We start from the raw sequence: 23,646 nt of genomic DNA, 5'->3' as shown, positions 1-23,646 counted from the left end.
CATAATGCTGTGGGAATCTTTTCCCACAATCTTTTCTGAAGCAGGGACTGAGAATATTAACAAAAATATGAACAAATAAAAGTACAGAAACCTGCTTAAAAGCACTTAGGACCACAGACTAGAATGAAGGCTCACCTTCCAACATGGTAATGACCCAAAACACAGACTGCAAAGACAAATTAGGAGTGGCTTTTGTAAGTCATTGAATAGCTTTCCACTGACAGTTTCAGCTGATAATAGCAATGGTTGCTGGAAAATCACTTTTTACAAAACAAGCCTTGTGCTCTTTCATCAAAGTTCTGTAGAAATTATTTAATAGCATGTCTCACATTTTTAACCTTTTGTTAAGGGAAAATTAGGGTCATTCATTTTATTTACATTGGTACAATGTAAACCAACTTTCTAAGCAGTGTACTTGAACTGTTGTATACCACTGCAAGTAAAATATTAAAATGTATAGCATTTTTTACATTTACCTTTCAGATTTCTGGTCAGTGGAACACAGTGGGATAATAAACAAATATATGTCATTTTGTAGAAGTGTAAACCTTCATTTATAGTGGTAAATCTATCATGTCTACCAACTGAAAAAGTGAGACTAAGCTTCCTTTGAGACACTTATGTTCAAATACCACAGTTTTTGTATTTCAACTCATGTGACGTCAAAGGATCTCAATGTGCCTGAAGGAATGTGTTACATGAGCTGATAGGTCTGTGTACATGACCTAGCAGATGCCTGTCATTGGAAAATGACTGCAGAATGATCTTTATCACCCAGTAAGAGCATGGACTGTCAAATTTTTTGAGCTGTAGTAAATGACATACTGAACACTTGAAAATAAGTGGTGTTCACTAATGGTTTTCGTTATCGTTTTATCAGTTGATGTGTATATTGCGACAGTATCAATATCTGATTTTATGAAGTCAGACAGTGATAAAGTAAGGCCATAGCTTCCTCAAGTATGACTCTGCTCTAAATGATGTTTCCACTGTATATTGCTTTCTTAAAGTGATTGTCTCTGTAAAAGGCCTACTCTCAATATTTGGGTTCCAGTGATCTTTTCACTATTCTTTGATCATTAAAATGTATAGCTCCAGTGACATCAGCCTTTGTTGGTTCACTTGTTAGTCAAGGCCATGTGGGGTAAAAATATATATGTTCAAGGTTACTGTACTGTAAAAGAGTCTGTCATATCTTTGATTACAGGCACTCCCTGACCTTGAAAAATTATCATAACAGATTGTTTACCGTAAAATCAGCTGAATACACTTGCACAAGACTAGAATGTTTCGGCGAAAATAGTATGTACAGGAAAATTAAAAGGACATTTCACATAGTAAATACAAAGCAAGAAATAAATTAATTACATTTAACAAAATTATTCAAGATACTGGTTTTTAAAATACTAAATGCATCACTTATACAAATGGTTCACTCGTCTCTAACATAAGAAAAGACAAGAACACATAATGCCATTAATAAGTTATAATAAATAATTTAAACTCATGAAACTAAGGCTTTTCTTTGCTTTTAATACTGAGTATCCAGGTGTATTTTCTCCTTCAAGGAAGAAGAGTACCATCACAGAAATGTTAGAAACGTAACCATGTCCATGTACAGCATTGTTGCACACTATTTTTGAAATTTAAAAGCACAGTAATATTTCCCCCACAACTGTATCCGTATGCCAGCCTAAAATTTTCAGGCACAGTGGCATTTGGTAACGATCAGATCATTGAAGGATGTTAGTTTCAGCTTTCCCCGGCTATCATAGTGCATGAGAATCATGGGCTCATAGTCAGCTGGCACGCAACATGGGCGAGGCGTCGCTCCCTTGGTCAAGCGATGTAGACGTGACTTTATCTGAGTGTGCATACTGGCTGGTTTGTAATTGTGTGGGCAAGAGCCATCACAGAAGTACATTGTGTAGCCAGCAGGAGCCACAATCCAGTCTGACCAGCCGATCTCCTCAAAGGAAACACTCAGTGACCTACGACCACAGTAGCTGTCCTCCTCAAAGCTTTCTCCATAAGTGGAACGAGCTTTTCTCACTTTACCATCCATTAGCTTAAGTTCCAAACAGATCTGCGGAGTGGGTTCAGTTTCACCTTCTTTGTTTCTAACAAAGCCAACGTCAACAATTAGTAAAGCATCACTAGTCTTCACAAGCCATCTGTTAACCGCAAAAGTCACATCAACTGTAACATTGTGGCCTCTTGATTTAAATTTTTTTGAATTAAGGATCTTCTTCATATAAGAATGGGAGGTTATGTGTATTCTAACCAGGATTTTCTGATTGCACAGTGGTTGGTCAAAATTGTTATCCAGAGTTCTTTGAAGTTGCAGCTGTGCTTGTGCCAAGAGAAACTCGTCTGTTATTTGAGACTCCCTGTGAAAAACAGCCCTGAACCATTGAGTCACTGATTCAGGACCATTCTGCTGAGAATTCAATGGCCGCACTGCAAAGAAAGATATTCATTAACATGCTGTCATCGTTTGATTTTTTTTTTCACTGCATGTGTTTAAGACGTTCTTAAAAATACAGTTATTTACAGATATGATTTTGCCAAATGTTCATAATAAACATCTTAAAGCACCAGAACTGGTAGAAAAGCTTAAAGGAATAATTTGCACCTCTTGGTGCTCACAGTTATTATTGTCAGTTATCAAACACATTTTGTGCCATTCATGTACTTCCAAATGTAACACCTGACAGGCTAACCAAATAAACAAGTAATTTATTTTTAAAAAGTTCTATTTTTGTTCATACTTTGCACAACAATTTAACTGTAACAGACTTAAGAAGCATGACGTCCATAAGTTCTATTGAAATTGTTCAGAAACTACCTTTGTCGCAGGAGGCAAAATCTTGTTTTATGCAAAATCAGGTAACACTAAGACTACAAAAGACTAGACCTAGACTATAAGACTACAAAAGACTAGACTATAAGAATATTAAGTGGAGAATGTTTATTGCCACAGCACTTTAGTCCAGGCTTAATCCGAGTAATGGCCTTATTTTATTTACCTGTGGTGTGAAGGAGGAAACTGGAGCCACTCTGAAAAGACTGCATGTTCCTCCTCATGTTCTGATATTGACGGTATATTCTGATTAGTTCCTGATAAGATGACTTTCCTCTGGATGGTGGCGGTCTGTCCATCCCTAAGTACTCCAGCATACTAGTTTTAAGAGCCTCAAGCTGTAGAGTTTGATTTGTTCCTGTATAATCCTGAACAGCTCTGGATACTCGTAGACTAGAACTAAATAAGACAAGCCAAGCAAAGAGAACATAACATTGAGTGGCTGAGTTCTGCATGACAAACTCTTTTTCTGATGCGCACATTGTAATGGTTGATGAAACTCCAGACATGCTTTCCTTTATAGTGTAGCTAACCACACCCACTGCGGAGGATTGTGTACTTTTCTAAATTACCATCTATTATACCACCATAAACCACTGGAGTGTAAGAGATGTTTATTTCACAAATAATGTGTGTTTATATGTATATTTCATAAACCACATTTACATATGTATATGTACTATATGGGAAATAATGTGTGTGATGCTATGTAATAATTAGGTGATTTTTTTTTTTTTTTACATAAAATCAGTACACACAAATTGATATGCACGTGTATTGTATTTTCAAGTAATAAGTCTATGCACTTTTCCAGTAAACTGTACAAATATATATATATATATATATATATATATATATATATATATATATATATATATATATATATATATATATATATATGTATATATATAACTCTTCATTCTTAAATGGAGTGGATGAGTCACACACACCTTACCTTGTCAACAGTTTCAATACAGACACCACCCAGCCTTGTGTCATTCTGACATGTTTGTGTGTTGCTGACCTTGATTTTATTGTAATTTGCTAATCTTTATCACAGACTTATGCAGGTATGTAGAATACACTAAGGTGTAATGCTGATATCAATCTTTATACTCCTGCTTGTAGTGTTAATTTTCATATCAGTTGCACCATTTAGTGTACATCAGCTAGAACTGCAAAACACAGGTTGACATACAGTAAAATGGTTTTCCAAAAGTTTTTTTCTCAACAAAAGGTGATCATTTAAATAAACCTAGCAAAAACATTGCACGTGTAGAAACAGCTTTCCAAAGAATCCTTTTGAGAAATGATGTGAAAGGTGCTCAGGTAGGTTTCAAACATGCATTGTAACATTGGTCATGCCAGATTTCAAAGAGAACATTGTTGAGCAATCAGGCTCTTTTGAGGAGAACAAAAGGAAAGTTCTATTTTGAAATATGAATGTGACGTTTACAGCAACGTATGTACACCAAAGATAGTATGCGTCACCACACCCAGAGCAAACTCTCTTTTGGGGTGGATGGGATATAGGGAGTCAGACAATACATTTTACAGGAATAATTTTACAGACAAATAAGTTATGTTCATTATATTCTCTTAAATATTATGGACAACAATAATTTCCCTGTTTTTCTAATTAACTGTAACTTTTATTCAAGGCAGACAGTCATGTACATGTACCATGTATCTTTATGTAATGAATCAATTATTATGTTGTGAATAACATCATAACGGTTTCTGGTAAACAGTGCTATCATATCAAACTATGATAAGTGATTACATGAACATAGCTTCTACTTGAATGGAATGAATGGAATGAAAGCTTGTTACAATTAGCCATTATAAAAGGACTATAGTACATAGGGAGCAACAATCTAATGTCAAAGCAATGCATTTTATTAGCTTGTTAGACACATTCCTTTCACAGACTCCAAACAATTAATGTAGGCAAGCAAACACCATGCCTTGGTATTCTAGACAACTTTACGCATGATATATGGATCGATGTTAAAGCATACAAAAGATCTGTAGATCTGTTCACTGCATATATATATATATATATATATATATATATATATATATATATATATATATATATATATATATATATATATATATATATATATATATATATATATATAAATTCATATTTAGCAAGTAACAAAAGTCTTGGAATATAAGCAAATTGCAAATTCAACTAATAGTTCTCATTACTATATAGTTTTAAAACAAATCAAACCTCATTAAGCCTATGTCTGGATTTCTGGAAACTTTAAATTGTCTTTTTCTATTAGCAGACAATTTTGCTTGTCAAATGCTCAATTATAGAAATAGCTAAATGATTTAATAGAATAAGACCATTTAAAATTAGTAAATGTCTAGACATAGGCTTAAATGTCTTATATTTGTTATATAATAATAATATAATAATTTGAAATATTAGATCACTTTTCCTTTGTTCAAGATACTTTCACTTGCTAAGATATAAATTTGGCATTTTTTATTATTCATTCATCTTCAGTAACCACTTTATCCTCATCAGGGTTGCAGTGGAGATGGAGCCTATCCCAGGAATATTGGAAGTGAGTGAGGATACACCCTGTATGGGATGCCAGTCTGTCTCATTTCTTTACTACTATTTGTAATAAAAAGTTAAGACTAACTTTGCCCCATTGCACAGTCATTTATAGTTCTTACTGACCTTTGCTGACTGTATATAACCATACTGCTGATTGTGCGTGCTGTATCTTAAGCAACAATATCAACAGATGGCAAAAATGATAAGATGGACACCTTTCAAATAGAAACAGAAAACTTTCCTCCACATGTTATCAGTAATGAATAAAACATCACCTGGTCTGTAGCCCATCTTTGACTGTCCACCTTCGATGAGCCTGTGCCCTCTCTAGCCTCAGATTCCTGTTCTTGGCTGAAAGGAGCTGAATCCACTTTGGCCCACTGCTGTTGAATCCCATCCACCTTGAGGTTCAACATGTTATGCATTCTGAGAATCTTTTCTGCTAACCATGGTTGTAAAGAGTGGTTATTTGAGTTACTCTAGCCTTCCTGTCACCTCAAACATGTTTACCTTGTGCCTATGTGGCTTTCCTCTGGGTTCTCCATGTTCCTCCCAACTCCCAAAAACATACCAGTAGGTGATCTGCTGTACTTGCACTCTTTGACATTTCTCGCATTTCCTGTAGCACTGTTTACACTTTTCTGTACTGTTTGTCCTTTGTAATGCAATCAAAATGAGTGCCCACCCAAGACCAAATATTTTCAATGTGACCATTTTACCATTTCCACCTGAAGGTCTGTAGCAGACATTTCACACCAGATCAGCTAGTTGAACCAAATCCACCAAGGGTTGGAGAAGACTGACAAAAACTGCAGTGCCATTGAATGGAGCAGTTAGAGTATCCAAACACCATGGCCCAGTGTGTGAGAGAGAAAGGCATGGAATAATAACAAAAACCTGGCAAAAAACACTGTACCCAATTATTATTATTATTATTATTATTATTATTATTCAGTTACTAAAGATGCTTTTACATGCTGACATGCAGATAATTCAACTTATGTGTCTAAAAACCTAATATTATGGGTGGTATCCAGTTTCAACTTAAGATATCCCTTTAACAACAACACAAGCTACTTTGCAGTGAACTCTGTGGGCGAAGATTAGCTTGGGTGTTTTGTTTCTGTCTACAAGTATGTTCTTTTATTCATAGTTGTGTATGTATAACAACGCAGTTTGAAGTCTTTCTTCAGCTTGCTAGAAGACACTGAAGACAGGTGAACATCACTGACATTTATCTTTGGGGGCTCTTGCATACACAGAGTGAAAATACCATGATTAAGACTGCAGTGAATGAACTGGAAATGCAGGAACCATGGTAAATATAATGCAGATGTGCTTTTGTGCAAGAAGCCCATTGACAATGCTGAACTACCCCTAGCTGTGAATCTGTGTGTGCATGGTGCTGTGCTGAAATTTAAAGTGTCTAAAGCTTTAAAATACTTTAAAGGCTTAGAGTCAAACATATCTTATTGTCACTAGAACTGGCTCTACAACATTATGCAACTACAGATTTGTTGGTCTCTGATATTTTTGTTGTTATCGCTGGATGCATTTCCTGACTGCATTGTATGTGATTAATTGGTGTTAGAGAATCGTGAATACAGAATACTGGTGAATTTTCAGTGAGACCATCACAGGATCTATTTGTCTTGATCTCATTTTCACAAAAACAGTTCTTCAAAAGTTCTCTTTAAGTTGCAGGATCAACCTACATAGCTTTTTGTTGAAGATGTACTGCATTGGCTTAGCTAGGAATTAATTTTGGGGGGCTGCAGAAGCATAACCAGGCCTTTTACAATAGGGTGGCCTGGTTAGATCCAATAACCTTCTTGGGGTGGCAAACTAGGGTGGGGCAAAATACTAATCTGCATCCACAGACAATTTTATTAAGCAGCTACCCTACCCTTATCTGTGTATCGCCTGAGTATATTCCCCATCAGTTACACCTACTCAACATTTGTTTGTCACCTAGCAAGCTACAAAACAAAGCCATAGCTAACATAACATTAGGCTACATTCATGAAGTAATAGCAATAAGTATTCAATACAATTATCTAATGGTAACTAATAACGAACTTCAATGTTATACTACCAAACACTGAACTTCATTAACATATAAATAAGTCCAATGTTTGCTCACTTGTTTGTTCTTTATGGTCAGTGTCGTAGCAGAGTGGCCACCTAGAATTTCGGAGCTGTGGAAGAGTGATTTCTTTGTTTAAGGACTTACTGAAACCATGTTATAACAAGAACTGGAGTTTATTAAAAGTGTCCATGAACATGATGCACCTCAGGCACATACACCAGTCATGCCCCCGTAATCACACACAGGGTCCTGTGGCTCTATTTCTTTCTTTTCCCAAACAATAAAACAGCCAGCAAAAAAATACACTCTGTTCACCAAACAAAAATATCCACAAAACCTTTTACCCAGATTCAGTGGTGTTTTACAAATTTACAATGCCAATTCTGACACGGAAAGGCCTAGTGTTAACAGACTCTTGAAATACTTTAGGTACCTATGTTGAATTTTCACTTGCTCTTAACCCCATTCCAAGTTTTTTTTTTTTCTCCTGAAAGTGCTTCCACATCCTGCTCAGTAATCGTTAATTTTGTTGCTCTTAACTGATATACATGCTTTTTGTATGACTTGCCCTTCACCCAGACCAGGTAAGTAACTGGATCTAATGGTCTTTCAGTTTCCCCTAACTTCCACTTCAGCAATTCAGATGGAGGGTTTCCTGTCACTGTCAAGGGAGCATTTCTATAACTGAACAAAAATCTGTCAATGTGTAATGTCCAATTCGTTCTGTTTTTCCAATGACTGTTTAAAGGTTTGAAAACCTTTAAACAAATCTCTCTACCAACTCATTTGATGCAGGATGGTAAGCTGCCGATTTGACATGTTTCACTCCATTCATTTCCAAAACGTTTCAAAATCCTTGGAAACAAACTGAGGTCCATTATCTGAAATCATTACCTTAGGTATTCCATAGCTGGCAAACATACTACGCATAACCTCAACTGTTGCTTTAGCAGCAGTAGTAATCAACTTGATGACTACCGGAAATAAGCATCAATGGCTAATAGAAACTGGTGCTTTCCCTTTTCACAGAAATAAACATGAACTCTTTCCCATGGATGTTCAGGCCAATTCCAGGGATGCATAGGCATAGCATTAGGCAGTATTTTTACCTTTTAGCTTCTTCAAATGACACTTGACATGCCTTTGACCACTGCCAAGGCCAGTCCTTGTGTAATAGTCCAGTCATCGGTTTAATTACAGTTGACAAGTTCTTCATGAATTTGCTGTAATATGGTGGCTTAATGCTTAGCACATTCACCTCACACCTGCAGGGTTGGGAGTTTGATTCCCCCCATGGCCCTGCGTGTGTAGAATTTGCATGTTCTCCCCGTGCTGCGGGGGTTTCCTCCAGGTACTCCAGTTTCCTCCCCCAGTCCAAAGACATGCATGGTCCTAAGTGTCTGTAGTGTATAAATAGGTGTGTGAATGTGTATGTGATTGTGCCCTGCAATGGATTGGAACCCCATCCAGGGTGTACTTTGCCTTGTGCCCCATGCTCCATGAGATAGGCTCCAGGTTACCTGTGACCCTGTAGGATAAGTGGTATAGAAAATGGATGGATGCCGTAATATGAGAGTAAAGCTAAGAAAGCTCTAAGCTCAGTCATGTTTTTGGGTGCGGTGGCATTTTCAATAGCCTCAACCTTTTCCAAATAGTTTACTTGAGATTGACAGAAAACACATTAGTCCCTATTCGCTCTAATACTTCTATCTTGTGACCTTTGTAACTCCTGCTCGACATTTTTCCAATGTTCATGTTCGTTTTTATCAGTGATCAGAATGTCATCCAAATAACAGACTACATTCAACAGACTTTTTTTTTTCAAAAAAAAAAAAATTTTTTAATTGCTGGTGCATTAGACACAGCATAGGGCAATCGATTCATGTGATATAATCCCTTGGGGGTATTAATAGTCAGGTATGGCTTAGATTGAGGTTATTGGTATGCCTGAGTCTAGCTTGGTAAAATATTTACCTGACGCAAACAGGTCCTGAGGTTTTGGCAAGGGATATTTGTCAACAGCTAACCACTGTTAGATCATGACCTTGTAATTGCCACAGATACACACTTCACCATTTGTTTTTGGTATATACACGATTGGCACCACCCATTTGCTGTATTCAACAGGTGTAATTACACCCTGCTTTTCTAACAGTTGTAACTGTTTGTCTACAGATGCTCTAAAGGCATAAGGTAACGTTCGACTTTTGCAAAATTTTGGAACGGCATTTTCCATGACTTGCAATTTAACCCATACCCCAGGAATTGTCCCTTTTGCTGCATTAAACATGTTGGTGTATTTCTCTGAGAGCTCACTTACTTACATGGTTCACTCTAGACCAGTCTAGCTGTAAGTGCTGAATCCAGTTTCTACCCATGCGGCTAGGCCCTTTACCCTTAAACACCAGTAAGACCAAGTTTTCTGTCTGTTCCCTACCTTTCACAGTAACCTGAAATTGACCCAACAATGGAATTTACTCTGAAGAATATGTCCTCAAGGTTACTTCACATGGCTGAAGTTTACATTGTTTGAACCTCTTTCTGTACAAGGTCTGTGAAATTATGGACATGCTCCTGTATCATGCTCCATCTTTACCTTAACACCATTACACCTGATCATTACCATGTACGGTTTTACATAACCACTGTTCCCTTTTAACGCAAACAGTCCATAGTGCTTGTCAGTCCCTGACTGTTGCTGCTCAGTCTCTACAATGGGCTGGTTCAGATCATCACTTGAGTCTGAGTCCGGTGGTCATGCTAGCTGATCAGAACTCATTTGTCCTTTGAAGTATTGTCCGTCACTCTCTTTCTTGACAGCGACGTGGTCTCTCCCTCGTTGACCCCTTCCGTGGAGATGTATTTCATCCCACGTTCCCAAGTGACTTACTAGCGGCTTGTGATTTTGTGAAGCCACTTGTTTTGTCTAATCTTTTCTGAGGTGTGGAATTTTTGTAGGCATGTTCTAAATGTCCATTTTTTGTCTCAGTCTCTGCATTGGAAATCTTTATATTTGCAGTTGGATGCAGTATGTCCCTTTTACGAAACATCTGTAACTGGATGTTAATTCGCTTCCATAGGATCTCTGGCTGACTTGGCTTAACTCACGCTGTCGGTTCTCAGTGGTGCATGTTTTTAAACTTGACTCAGTACATTCAAAATTGTTCATAATGTCCAATACCTTAGAGCAAGTCAACGGTTCACAGTAGGCTGCACTCCGAGCTCGTAAATCCCAGGTTGGTCCCGAACCTGTTCCTCCAACGAAGTGCAGAACTTGCATGTGGATGCTAATCCTTTTAACGCGGCTACATATTCGGACAAGGCTTCCCCATTCAGCTGCTTCTGTGCTCGGAAACTGTATCTTTTGCTCAAGATGTTTTTCTTTGGTATATAGACATCTCTGAGCATTTTCAAAATGTCGGCTAGTGGTGTTTCAGACCGTCTTTTTGAGTCCAAGAAATCCGTGAGCAATGCAAAGGTCTTTGCAATTACCACAGATAGAAAAAATTCTTCGTCTCTGTTGGCTTCCACAAACTGTGTAAAACGCTCTTCATAATCTCTAAAGCTCTTCCTCCTGAATCCCATCCTTGTCGCCAAATTGTTATAGCCAAGTGGCCACCTAGAATTTTGTAACTGAGGAAGAGTGATTTCTTTGTTGAAGGACTCACTGAAACAGTGTTATAACAAGAACTGAAGTTTACTAACAGTCTCCATGAACATGATGCACCTGAGGCATGTACACCAGCCATGCCCCCCTAATCACACAGGGTCCTGTGGCTCTACTTCTTTCTTTTCCTATTAACCCTTAATACACTATAGTCAGTAGGTCTAGGGAATAATTTGCTTCTGCGTTAGCTACCTTAATTTAGACAGTAGTCCATGGGGTGTGATGAGAAATATGCTAAATAAAACCACTGTGTGAGCTGTACCAAGTCTAATGGTAAGTGTGACACGGTCATGCATTTTGAGTGCAATAGGCATAGAGAAAAATACCTTAATGACAGTTCCATGGAAAACTATTAAAATGAACATGCTATAAATATGCCAGAAATGACATCTAATCTTCTAAAACCAGATCTACCGGACAAATGGGGATTCCCATTGGTTAATTCTGTTTCTCACCAAAGCACTATGTAGCCAATAAAATGTGATTTAATAACGTAAGAGAGGCATTTGTTTAACCCATTAGGAACATCATTATGGTATGGAGAAGATTCTGTGCCAGTGTGGCACGTTCACTAAATTTGTCAGTGCACTTTTGTAGTGCCTACCTGATTTGATTATTTAAATATATATATATATATATATTACAAATTAATGTTATGTTTGTTTATTAGAAGGTGGAATTTGGTGTCATTAAACAATTTCAGATAAAGTTCTCAAATGAGGAAAACTTTGCTCGGTTTCGAAAACGACAGTGGAGAATTCTTCCCAACCCCACATGACGTTATTCAACACATCAAACGACCCGGAACCGGAAACGTATGTGAACTGGACTGTACAATTTCTCTCATAGATAATAGCTTACATTCACAAATATATTTAGTATTAGAGAACATATATTTATTAAATACTTAAATATAAACAAAACAAACCGTAATAAATATAGAAAACCGCACTTTTATTTTAGGTATATATAGGCTCCGGGCACCACGTGACTTCCTTTCCTCGCGAAGCTGAAATCATGGACGCCAGCCGCGTGCAGCCCATCAAGCTCGCCAGAGTAAGAATAATTTAAAATACCGCTAAGTTCCAGCCGAAACTTACATTTAATCGTGTTTTTAAAGTAGCTAAAACTTCATTTGTTGGTTTTGACGCCGATAGAAATGAGCTAGCGCCCTTTCTTCGATGTGTAAGATGATTATGTGATTCGGTTGTGCTGGTGGCAGGCTAACGCTGTTCATCGGCTAACTAGCTAGCTTCAGGCGTTAGCCGCGCTGTTGTGTTAATAAACCGTTTTTGTGGCCAGTAGATGTCGTTCAGAATAGTTATATACTCGTCTTACGTTATGAACGAAATGTATACACACCAGAACAGACTCGGTTGTGTGGTGAATTTCTGCCTCTTAGCAGCGTTGTTACTAGCTTCTGTGCTGGAAACTTCCAGCATGTAGCCGCTGTAATACACCAGTGTGTGGTTTAAACTCTGATATCTGAAGTGTGTTCAATCTGTTACAGGTCACTAAAGTGCTCGGTAGGACCGGCTCACAGGGCCAGTGTACCCAGGTAAGCGTATAACAGTGCCATGTAGCTGTTAACAGACCAGGAAAAACTTTAAAAAAATTTTTTTAAACTTCTCACAATAATTTAACTTCTACTCCATAACCAGAAATGAGAATCTTTTTAATTTGTTAAATGTTATAGCTAACAAATAACTGAGACTTTTAATGCTACAAGCAATACTTATTACAAATATTTTCCTTTACTTTTATAAGCTGATGCGTTGATCTGGTCCTGTTGGCAGCCTTGCATGTATCTTACTCTATGCAAAGACTAAAGATTTACCCTAAAGCTGCTTTTACACTATGGTTGTATGCCCAGTTTTTGCAGACAGGTTGCACATTTTAAAACAATGGTTGGTCTTGTAATATAAAATATGACCTGCTGACTGGCCAATTTAGTGCCATTGCAACTGAAGATTTGTCTTGAAATTACAGTATTTGGAGGGACCACTACTAAAGTGCATTAAGGACGGTGTAAGATGGCACACAACTCAAGGGGCAGCTACAAATACAATAATGGCAATGGTGAAATGCAATAATGGACAAACGTTCCTTATTACTTCAAACTCCATTTGAAGATTGTATGTTTCAGATCTTATTTTATGCATAAACTTAATGTGCTGATTGATGCAAGTAGAGTGTAGTAATTTTCTTTAAACCCTGGTCTATTGAAGGATCTTTTTTTGTAATCAGACATTATCACACAGTCTGCTTTAGAATTTTGCCAAGATTTTATTGGGATCATGTCATACAGTGTGGTGTAATTATTATTTTTTTAAAAAACTGCTTAAAATACATACTAGCATAAGAGTGGCATCACTTTCCATTTTTTGGTGGGAGTGTGTTGATTAAAGGTGTGGAGCTCAGACAATTTGGATCGATGCTTCGATTTAAAGTGAAGTTTATTTATAAAATGAAAAGCACATTTTCATTGTGTTAAAGCTTTGCAAATAATCATGCTTTATAACCTGTGAAGGATTTTGGCTTCATTGTAGGTGTAGACATTACATTGTTTCCAGATTCAGCCCTATGCCCCAGTTTCATTTCATCTCTCTCCTTCTGTTCCCCCAGGTGCGTGTCGAGTTCATGGATGACAGCAACCGATCCATCATCAGAAATGTTAAGGGCCCAGTGAGAGAGGGAGATGTTCTGACACTTTTGGAGTCTGAAAGAGAAGCAAGAAGACTTCGATAGGTAAGATAGTAAATGAGCGTTTCACCTAGACCAGCAGATTATTCCATCTGCCAGAATGACACTTAACAAGTCTGCCTAATAGTCAGCTAATACTCAACCTGGAATGGTACTTAATCTAGTGAACAAACAATAAAATGTATGTGGGTGATTCAGATGAAAACCTTAATATATTATATATAATTATATATTGCATTGATTACGAATAGCTGTCACAAAGGTATAATTTTTTTCTATGTAATCTACATTTCCCTAATTTCTCCATCTGGGGATTAATGAAGTAGTATCTTATTTCGTTCATTTAGTGTTCCAGTGCTAAATGATTGTTTGAATTCCTCTAGGAATAAGGGCTCGATTCTAATTTCACACTTAAGATTTTCGCTTGACTCACCCTTGTAATTAATAGTAAATGGTTCAAATTAGATGTGTTTATAATGGATGCCATGGTACTAACTCTTTTCCTCTGCTCTGCCCCTCAGTGTCTTGCTGGTTAAACGCTTTGAAGACATAATGAAGCAAGTCACCACCAACAACTCTTAGTTTGGATATGTGTTAACTAATAAAAATGAAAATTGGTCATATCCTGTGTCTTTTGTGGCTGTATTATCTTTATTTCAGCTTTTGGACAAAATCTATATGGCTTAGTTTTTTGAGGTTTCATTAAATGCACACAGCCCCAATTTCTTGACTGCCACCTGCTTTGTATAGTGACAAAGCTCCAGATTTTTCACTTTCTTATTACTGAGCATGTTTTTCTAGTTGCCCATTTTAATATGGACATTTTGAGCAAATAAACAACCACTGAACCGAAAGCCAGTTGGGCATAAAACTTTTTCCTATATGAGCAATCTGAAACATTGAAAAGATGTAACACATCCTCAGGATGCTGCCCCTCTCACTGTTCATACACCAGCCCACAAACAAGGTTATTTTTGCATAGCTGGATTGAAGAGGCTCATTTTTATGGGCAAAGATGTTTAAGAGACAAAGGAAACACACAAGTACAGACTTGCTAAAGTGTGTATATATAGAATGCAAACAAAACCAGAGTTGTCTTGATTTCCCTTGCAACACCAGTAAAGCCCTGTTATGTCCATACAGTGCTATTAATTTTACTTACTTTAGAGCCTTTAAGTGTGTGAATGTCTGACCCTTACAGTCATACGTTTTGAATATTCTATACCAGATTTAATCCCCCTTAGCTATTATACTAATCTCCACTCTTCTGGGTAGGCTTTCCACTAGATTTTATAGCATGGTTGAGTATTTGTCCATTCAGTCACAAGTGTGTAAGTGAGATCAGGCACTGATGCCTGGGCTGCAGTTGGTGTTCCAGTTCATCCTAAAGGTGTTCAGTGGGCTTGTGGTCAGGGCTCTCTGCAGGGCACTCGAGTTCTTCCACACATACCTTGGAACACCATGTCTTTATGGGTCTTGGTTTGTGCACAGGGGCATTGTCATGTTGGAACATGTTTTGACCTTTTCATTCCAGTAAAAAGAAATTGTAAAGCTATGACATATAGAGACATTCTGTACAATTGCTTCCAACCTTATGGTAACAGTTTGAGTAAGAACCTCATATGGATGTGATGGTCAGGTGTCTACTAACTTTTTTTCCCATGGAAGTTGTCACATAATTCATTTTCAAACTGTCAAGATATGTTTCAAGACTTGGGAGACTTAATAACAAACGGCACAGCACCATAACACAAAACGTTGCCCTCTTGATCTCTGGGAGGTACGGAAGAGATATTCGGTGAGGTGCTTGAGGTTTACTGCAGGAAGGGAATAAGATAGAGCTGGTTTAATAAAGTAAGATGTAATTTCAGCTCTATTACTAGCATGTTAGATTAATTATTTTCAGTGGAATTATCATAAAGGTATTTAATTAACATTAATGTAGAACTGTACTGTATATTTTCTCATCCCCGCCAACGCTACATCCACTGGTACCTGATGTAGCTTGATGCCGCCATCTGCTGTCTGAAATAGTTCTGATGCTTACTGAAGGGAGATCAAACGACTTCAAACTAGTGGTGTGTTTATGCACTGTCCATTACTTCCACATTTATTGATGAAATTCTTATTCACAGATACTGACATTGGTGTTGAAAGGTGGAACAGACCCAAGATAAAGTGTATGGAGAATCCTGAAAACAAACTCCATGACCAAAAGCATCAACATGCATGGAAATAATTTGGAAAGAGTTGCTTCCAGTGCTTGCTTTTGAAATATATAGTAACTTATGTTTTTAAACATAAATGGCAGAAATATGCAGAAAAGACAGTCAGGACAGGAAACTGTTAGCACTGAAAAATGTTTAATGTAATTGTCCGTCCTTCCCTTCCTCACATGGTATATTCTAACTGTACCTCAGCATATCTTAGTAATTATCTACAGCGGGGTCCAAAAGTATGAGACCACAATGCGAACCCAAGATTTTTTTTATTTATTATTTAAAATTGGAAATAAACAGAAGGTTTTGAAATATTATAGCGGTGCTTGAAAGTTTTTACATTTCTGGATAAATATGACCGATCAGATTTTCACACATGTCCTAAAAGTGGATAAAGAGAACCAAATTAAACAAATGAGACAAAAATATTATATTTGGTCATTTATTTATTGAGGAAAATTATCCAACATTACATAATTGTGAGTGGCAAAAGTATGTCAACCTTTGCTTTCAATATCTGGTGTGACCTCTTGTGCAGCAATAACTGCAACTAAACGTTTCCGGTAACTGTTGATCAGTCCTGCACATCAGCTGGGAGCCCATTCCTCAGTACAGAACAGCTTCAACTATGGGATGATGGTGGGTTTCCTCACATGAACTACTTGCTTCAGGTTCTTCCACAACATTTCTATTGGATTCAGGTAAGAATTTTGACTTGGCCATTTGAAAACAGTAACTTTATTCTTCTTTAACCATTCTTTGGTAGAACAACTTGTGTGCTTTGGGTCGTTGTCTTGCTGCATGACGCACTTTCTCTTGAGATTTAGTTCATGGACAGATCCTGACATTTTCCATTAGAATTTGCTGGTATAAGTCAGAATTCAATGTTCAACAGAATGATGGCAACTCATCCAGGCCCAGATTCAGCAAAACAGCCCCAAACCATGATATTACCGCCACAATGTTTCACGGAAGGGATAAGGATCTTATGCTGGAATGCAGCGCTTTCCTTCCTCCAAACATAACACTTCTCAAATATAACAGTGTCTGCTTTCGACACTGTGAATCATCAGATCCTCCTGTCAACTCTCTCCAGCCTATTCATCACCAGAACAGCTCTGCACTGGGTGGAATCCTATCTCTCAGACAGATCCTTCAAGGTATTGTGGAGGGGAGGTTATTCTGAAACTCAGCAACTCACAATTGGAGTTCCTCCGGGGTCTGTTCTGAGTGCACTGCTCTTTTTTATTTATATTACATATCTAGGGCAGGTGATTGAGTCTCATGGCTTCTCATATCATTGCTATGATGATGACACCCAGCTCTATTTGTCCTTCCAGCCTGATGATCCATCAGTCTCTGCACGTATCTCTGCTTGCCTGTTTGACATCTCGGACTGGATGAGGGAACATCACCTTAAGCTCAACCTGGCAAAAAAGAGTTTCTCACCATCCCAGCCTGTCCCTCAATCAACCACAACCTCACTGTAACGCTCGGCTCAACCACACTCAAGCCAACCAGGACAGCCAGGAACCTTGGGGAGATTTTTGATGACAGCTTGACCTTTACAGACCACATTTCAACAACTGTACGGTTCTGTAGGTTCATTCTGTATAACATCAAGAAAATCAGACCCTATATCACCGATCAGGCTGCACAGCTACTAGTCCAGGATCTTGTCATATCAAAACTGGACTACTGCAATGCACTACTCACGGGCCTCCCAGCCGGCTCCATCAAATCCCTTCAGATGATTCAGAATGCAGCAGCATGCCTCGTCTTCAACCAGCCCAAAAGAACCCAGGTCACACCACTCTTCTTCTCCCTCCACTGGCTTCCTGTAGCTGCCTGTATCAAATTCAAGGCCTTGATGCTCACGTACAAGACCTTGCCTGGAACAGCACCCCCTACCTCAACACTCTCCTTGAGGCTTACGTTCCCTCAAGCAATCTGAGATCGGATAATGTCCAACGCTTAATAGTGGCTACTCAAGTCCCATTCCAGAATTTTCACACTAATGTCCCTCAGTGGTGGAATGAATCTTCAAAAAACAGCTATTTTGGTCTCATCTATACACAAAATATTTTTCCATTTTTCTGACTTGTCCACATGATATTTAGCAAACTGCAGATGGGCAGCAATGTTCTTTTTGGAGAGCAGTGCCTTCTCATTGCAACCCTGCCATGCACACCATTGTTGCTCAGTGTTCTCCTGATGGTGGACTTATGAACATCTATATTAGCCAATGTGAGAGAGGCCTTTAGTTGCTTAGAAGTTACCCCGGGTTCCTTTGTAACCTCGCAGGCTATTACACGTCTTGTTCTTGGAGTGATCTTTGTTGGTCAAGCACTTGTGAGGAGGATAATGATGGTCTTGAATTTCCTCCATTAGTACACAGTCTGTTTGATTGTGGAGTGGTGGAGTTCAAACTCTTTAAAGATGGTTTTGTAACCTGTTCTAGCCTCATGAGCATCAACAACTCTTTTTCTGAGGTCTTCAAAAATCTCCTTTGTTTATGCCATGATACAAGTCCACAAAAAAGATCAGACTTTGATAGATTCCTGTTCTTTAAATAACCAAGATGCTTACTCACACCTGATTATCATCCCATTGATTGAAAAAACGTGACTCTAATTTCACCTTTAAATGAACTGCTAATGATAGAGGTTCATATACTTTTGCCACTCACAGATATGTAATATCGGATCATTTTCCTCAATAAATAAACAAGCAAGTATAATATTTTGTCTCATTTGTTTAATTGGGTTCTCCTTGGCTACTTGTGTGAAAATCTGATGATGTTTTGGTCATATTTATGCATTCAGTGGGGGAAATAAGTATTGGATGCTTCAAAAAAATTTTCAGTAAATATATTTCCTATGAGGTTATTCACATGACATTTTCACCAGACATCAGGATTAACTCAATAAATCTGGAAATATAAAGAGTTCACAGCATTAGAGTCCATAAATAAAGTTATGTGTAATAAAGAGGAATGACACAGGAAAGTATTGAACATGCTAACTGAAATGTAATGAAAATGAAAGTATTCAGGTGTGACTGTGACCCATTTTTCTAAGCATATTGTCTTTAAATCTTGTTCAATTGGATTCGAGTCAGGTGATTGACTGGGCCATTCTAACACCTTGATTTTTTTCTCTGAAACCAATTGAGAGTTTCCTTTGCTGTATGCTTTGAATCGTTGTCCTGCTGGAAGGTCCACCCACATCTCATCTTCATCATCCTGGTGGATGGCAGCAGATTCTTCTTAAGAATCTTCCAGTAAAGGGCTCCATTCATCGCTCCTTCAATTATATGAAGTCTGACAGTACCATGTGATGAAAAACAGCCCCACACCATGATGCTTCCCCCTCCAAACTTCACTGCTGGTATAGTGTTTTAAGGGTGATGTGCGGTGCCATTTCTTCTCCAAACATGGTGTGTAGTATGACAGCCAAAAAGTACAATTTTGCTCTTGTCTGACCAGACTACACTCTCCCAGTATTTCATAGGCTTGTCCAAATGAGTTGAAGCAAACTTTAAACAATCTTCGACATGTCTTTTCTTTAGTAATGGAGTCTTGCGGGGTGAGTGTGTGCAGTGGAGTGCATTGCCTATTGTTTTCTCTGTGACGATGCCACCTGCTGCCTCTAAGTGTTTCTGGAGCTCTTTCTGAGTGGTCCTTGGCTCTTGGGCTACTCTTCTTCAGACTTTCTGGTCAGAAATTTTGCGAGGAGCTCCTGTGCGTGGCCGGTTGATGATGGAGTGAAGTTGCTTCCACTTGCGGATAATGGCCCCAGTGGTGCTTACTGGAGGATTCAGAAGTTTTGAAATACATCTGTATCTGTTCCATCAATATGTTTCACAACAATAAGGTTGTGAAGGTCTTGGGAGAGCTCTTTGCTTTTACCCATCATGAGAGGTTTCTTGTGTGACACCTTGGTAACAAAAAGCCTTTTATAGATCATCAGTTTACTAACCCAGCTGATATTATTGCACAGATAGGAGGCATAATTACTTATGGATTTCAGTTGGTTCCTTGTCTTACCTTGCCTTTGAGAACTGCTTTTTCTTAGCGTGTTCAATATTTTTTCCTGTGTTATTCCACTTTATTACACATAACTTTATTTATGGACTTAATGTTGTGAATTCTTTATATTTCCAGATTTCTTGATTTAATACTGATGTCTGGTGAAAATTTCAGATTAATAGCCTCATTGGAAATATATTTACTGAAAAAAATGTGGACAGGTCCAATACTTATTTCCCCCAATGTATATATAGAATCACCACTGTAAAACTAAGAAAGTAAATATTCAATCTTCAATATTTAATATGTAAGATTCTGCATTATTTTTGGTTTCTATTTAAATGTAAGCAATTTTGTGATATTGACCATGTTAACTGCTTTGCACAGAAGGTCAGATTTTCCTCATGCCTTATCACTTCTATTGAAGCATGTGTTGCAGATGACACACAGATGGATTCAATCTAAAATGCATCATATGCTTTTGCACAAACTTGTGGAGTCCGTGCCAGCTCAAGTGCACACTGTCATTAAAGAAAAAAACGGATGTACCAAATATTAAGAAACTCTAAAATTCCTGTAAATATTTCAGAGATTCTACTTTTCACTCAAGTTGTTGTCAATAATATAATTTGTAATAAAAATTGTTGTATTCATTTAGAAAAGTATGCAAAATAGAAGCAATTTTCTCTAGTGGTCACTGTATATTTTTTACTCAATTAAATTTGTAACAGATCGACTATTAGACCAAAGTATCACGCTCTCAGTAGCGTGTTTGAGAGTACTGTAGTTACATTTTCCTTTACTGTTAGTGTTTGTCTACATATTTTATGCATTTTTGCATGTGTGTGCTTCAGCTGCCACGAGGCAAAATCACTCACAAAGGAATGTGACTGACAAGGAGAGGCAGAACAATTAAAAATATGGCAGCTAGTATTTGTTTGCCAGCTTCTTGTTTGTTGCCTTGGCTCTCTGGTTTAATCCTTTCACTTCCTTCCTTCCTTCCTTCCATATATGCCAGTAGATGGCATCTTTTAATACCCCCTAGGTGTGAATGTGTGTGTGTGTGTGTGTGTGTGTGCGTGTGTGTGTGTGTTTTCACTTCTGAAAGATTCTGCCTCTCTAAGATCAAGTTCCTATGGAATGGGTAGCTTGAACATCTGGAAAGGCACTATCAGTGCTGAAAGGTATATACAGGTTTTTGAGCAACATATGCTTCCACCCAGATTCCATCCCATCTTTACTTCTGAGAGACTCCGCCTCTCTAAGATATTCTTTTTTATACCCAATCATGTTACTGACCTATTGCCATCTAGCCTACTTAGTTTCAAAATGTTCCTCCAGTTGTTTCTTTTTAGTTACACTTACTTTTCCAGCTTTTTGTTGCTCCATCCCAACTTTTTTGCGGCAATCAAATTCAAATTACTTTATTTTTTCCTTAAAATGGTACATTTTCTCAGTTTAAACATTTGATATGTTTTCTATGATCTGTTGTGAATAACATATGGGTTTGCGAGATTTGTAAATCATTGCATTCTGTTTTTATTTACATTTTACACAGCATCCCAACTTTTTTGAAATTTGGGTTGTAGAAGCTTGGGGTTATTTTGTCACTATCAGCATTTATGAATTGGTACAAACCTCCCTGATATCTGGGATTCCCAAAGGCTCCGTTTTGGTGCATGCATTATTCACCCTTTATATGCTCCCTTTTGGGCACAATCTTTAGATAATAATATTTCAGTCTCAGAATGAGATTAACAGCATTTATTGATAGGAATGGAGTGTAAGTTGGCAGACTAGATCTTCTACAGGGCTGCTGCTGCTGAATACTTGCTCTGATAGACATGCACAGACAGAGTTTAGAGAACCATGCTGCTTTTTTGGGCATTGGAACACAGAACTGGATTACAGTAACTATACTTTGGATAGGGCAGATTATAGTAACAGGAATTGGTGTTGTACATAAATCAGGTTGGCAGAAAGTTGTCCCATATCTTGGACTAAGTGTCCCACCACTTGAAGCAAGATGACAATCAGCTCACCTACAGAGGACTCAATTTCTGTAAATTAGAGTGAATGTTCTAATGCTAACAATAAAATGTATTGTTAAAATGCATGTGCCACATCCAACACAATATTGTAAGTTCTCTAGAATGTTATCAGTACATCTGCAGTCTGTGCTCTGGCACCATGAATCCGGAGCCTTTGTCTGGTAAGGTACCATACAAGCCACAATGGCATGTGGCCCAACCCGATCTGCTCACAATCTGTCATAGACGGAAAGCATTTCTACTGTACACCGATCAGCCACAACATTAAAACAATAGGGTAGGTGAAGTGAATAACATTGATTGTCTCATTACAGTGGCACCTGTCAAGAGGTGGGATATATTAGGCAGCAAGTAAAAAGTCAGTTCTTGAAGTTGATGTGTTGGAAGTGGGAAAAATGGCAAGTCTAAGGATCTGAACGATTTTGACAAAGGCCAAATTGTGATATCTAGAAGACTGGGTTAGAGCACCTCCAAAATGGCAGCTCTTATGGGGATGTTCCCAGTATGTGGTGGTTAGTACCTACTAAAAGTGGTCCAAGGAAGGACAACCAGTGCACCTTGGGTCCTTTCATTCATGTGGATGTGACTTTGACACATACCATCTACCTAAACATTGTTGCAGACCAAGTATACCCCTTCATGGCAACGGTATTCTCTAATGGCAGTGGTCCGTTTCAGCAGGATAATGCACCCTGCCACACTGAAGTTTGTTTTTTCAGGAATGGTTTGAAGAACATGGCAAAGAGTGCAAGCTGTTGACTTGACCTCCAAATTCCACAAATCTCAATCGGATCGAGCCTCTGTGGGATGTGCTGGACATCTTGCCCATGGAGGCCCCACCTCACAACTTACAGGATTTAAAGGACCTGTTGCTAATATCTTGGTGCCAGATACCACAGCACACCTTCAGTGGTCCTGAACGATTTTGACAAAGGCCAAATTGATATGTCCATGCCTCGACATATCAGAGCTGTTTTGGCGGCACAAGGGGGACCTACATAATATTAGGCAGATGGTTTTAATGTTATATCTGGTCAGTGTATATGATATTAAAATTATTTAAATTAGCAATTTTTCATATGGCTGATGCTGAAAACAGTTTTAACAAATTGAAGTAACTGGAAAAATGAGTTATTGTTGCTGTTTTGCAGCACTGAGGCACCCGCTGTTTTGGTGAATTCCTAACACGTCCCACACACCCCACCCCCTGATTGGGACATCCATGCGGGTGCATTGTGAGTCACTTTTTGCCCAGGTGCTACTTCTTTCACTGCAGAGAGAAAAACAGCAGGGGAACAGAGCAAGAAAGCACAATAGACAATAATAACATCTTAATGAATCATTCTTCAGTAAAATAATTAAACAGTGGCAGTAGCCTTAAGTTGTGTATGCAATAATGGTCATTTATTAAAATAGATTAACCTGAGGTTGCAATTGCCTGCA

The 23,646-nt window shown here is 38.1% G+C and overlaps 2 protein-coding genes across 2 annotated transcripts; one reads left to right on the top strand and one right to left on the bottom strand.

The window, feature by feature from the left end:
- Positions 1–1,517: 1,517 nt before the first annotated feature.
- Positions 1,518–3,336, bottom strand: LOC108280221 (derriere protein). Its single transcript, XM_017495054.3, has 2 exons — positions 3,030–3,336; positions 1,518–2,460 (listed from the first exon to the last, which is right to left on the bottom strand). The coding sequence occupies exons 1-2, from the start codon at positions 3,316–3,318 to the stop codon at positions 1,703–1,705; spliced, it is 1,047 nt and encodes a 348-aa protein (XP_017350543.3). The 5' UTR covers positions 3,319–3,336; the 3' UTR covers positions 1,518–1,702.
- An 8,872-nt stretch (positions 3,337–12,208) lies between these two features.
- Positions 12,209–14,526, top strand: rps28 (ribosomal protein S28; the record flags this gene model as incomplete). Its single annotated transcript, NM_001200160.1, is given in 4 exon segments — positions 12,209–12,256; positions 12,711–12,758; positions 13,826–13,948; positions 14,425–14,526. Coding segments are annotated over 3 exon segments (210 nt in total). The 3' UTR covers positions 14,425–14,526.
- Between the last annotated feature and the right edge of the window lie 9,120 nt (positions 14,527–23,646).

The sequence above is a fragment of the Ictalurus punctatus genome, chromosome 20, assembly GCF_001660625.3.
Source record: "Ictalurus punctatus breed USDA103 chromosome 20, Coco_2.0, whole genome shotgun sequence".
Classification (NCBI taxonomy): domain Eukaryota; kingdom Metazoa; phylum Chordata; class Actinopteri; order Siluriformes; family Ictaluridae; genus Ictalurus; species Ictalurus punctatus.
The sequence above is the reverse complement of the archived record's forward strand: the minus strand, read 5'-3'. Positions and strand labels throughout refer to the sequence as shown.

Excerpts from the sequence above, each read along its gene's own strand:
- LOC108280221 (XM_017495054.3), bottom strand. The coding sequence starts at position 3,318 with ATGCAGAACTCAGCCACTCAATGTTATGTTCTCTTTGCTTGGCTTGTC. Across the intron at positions 2,461-3,029 it reads TTTCCTCCTTCACACCACAG|TGCGGCCATTGAATTCTCAG; the intron begins GTAAATAAAATA and ends CTTTCTTTGCAG.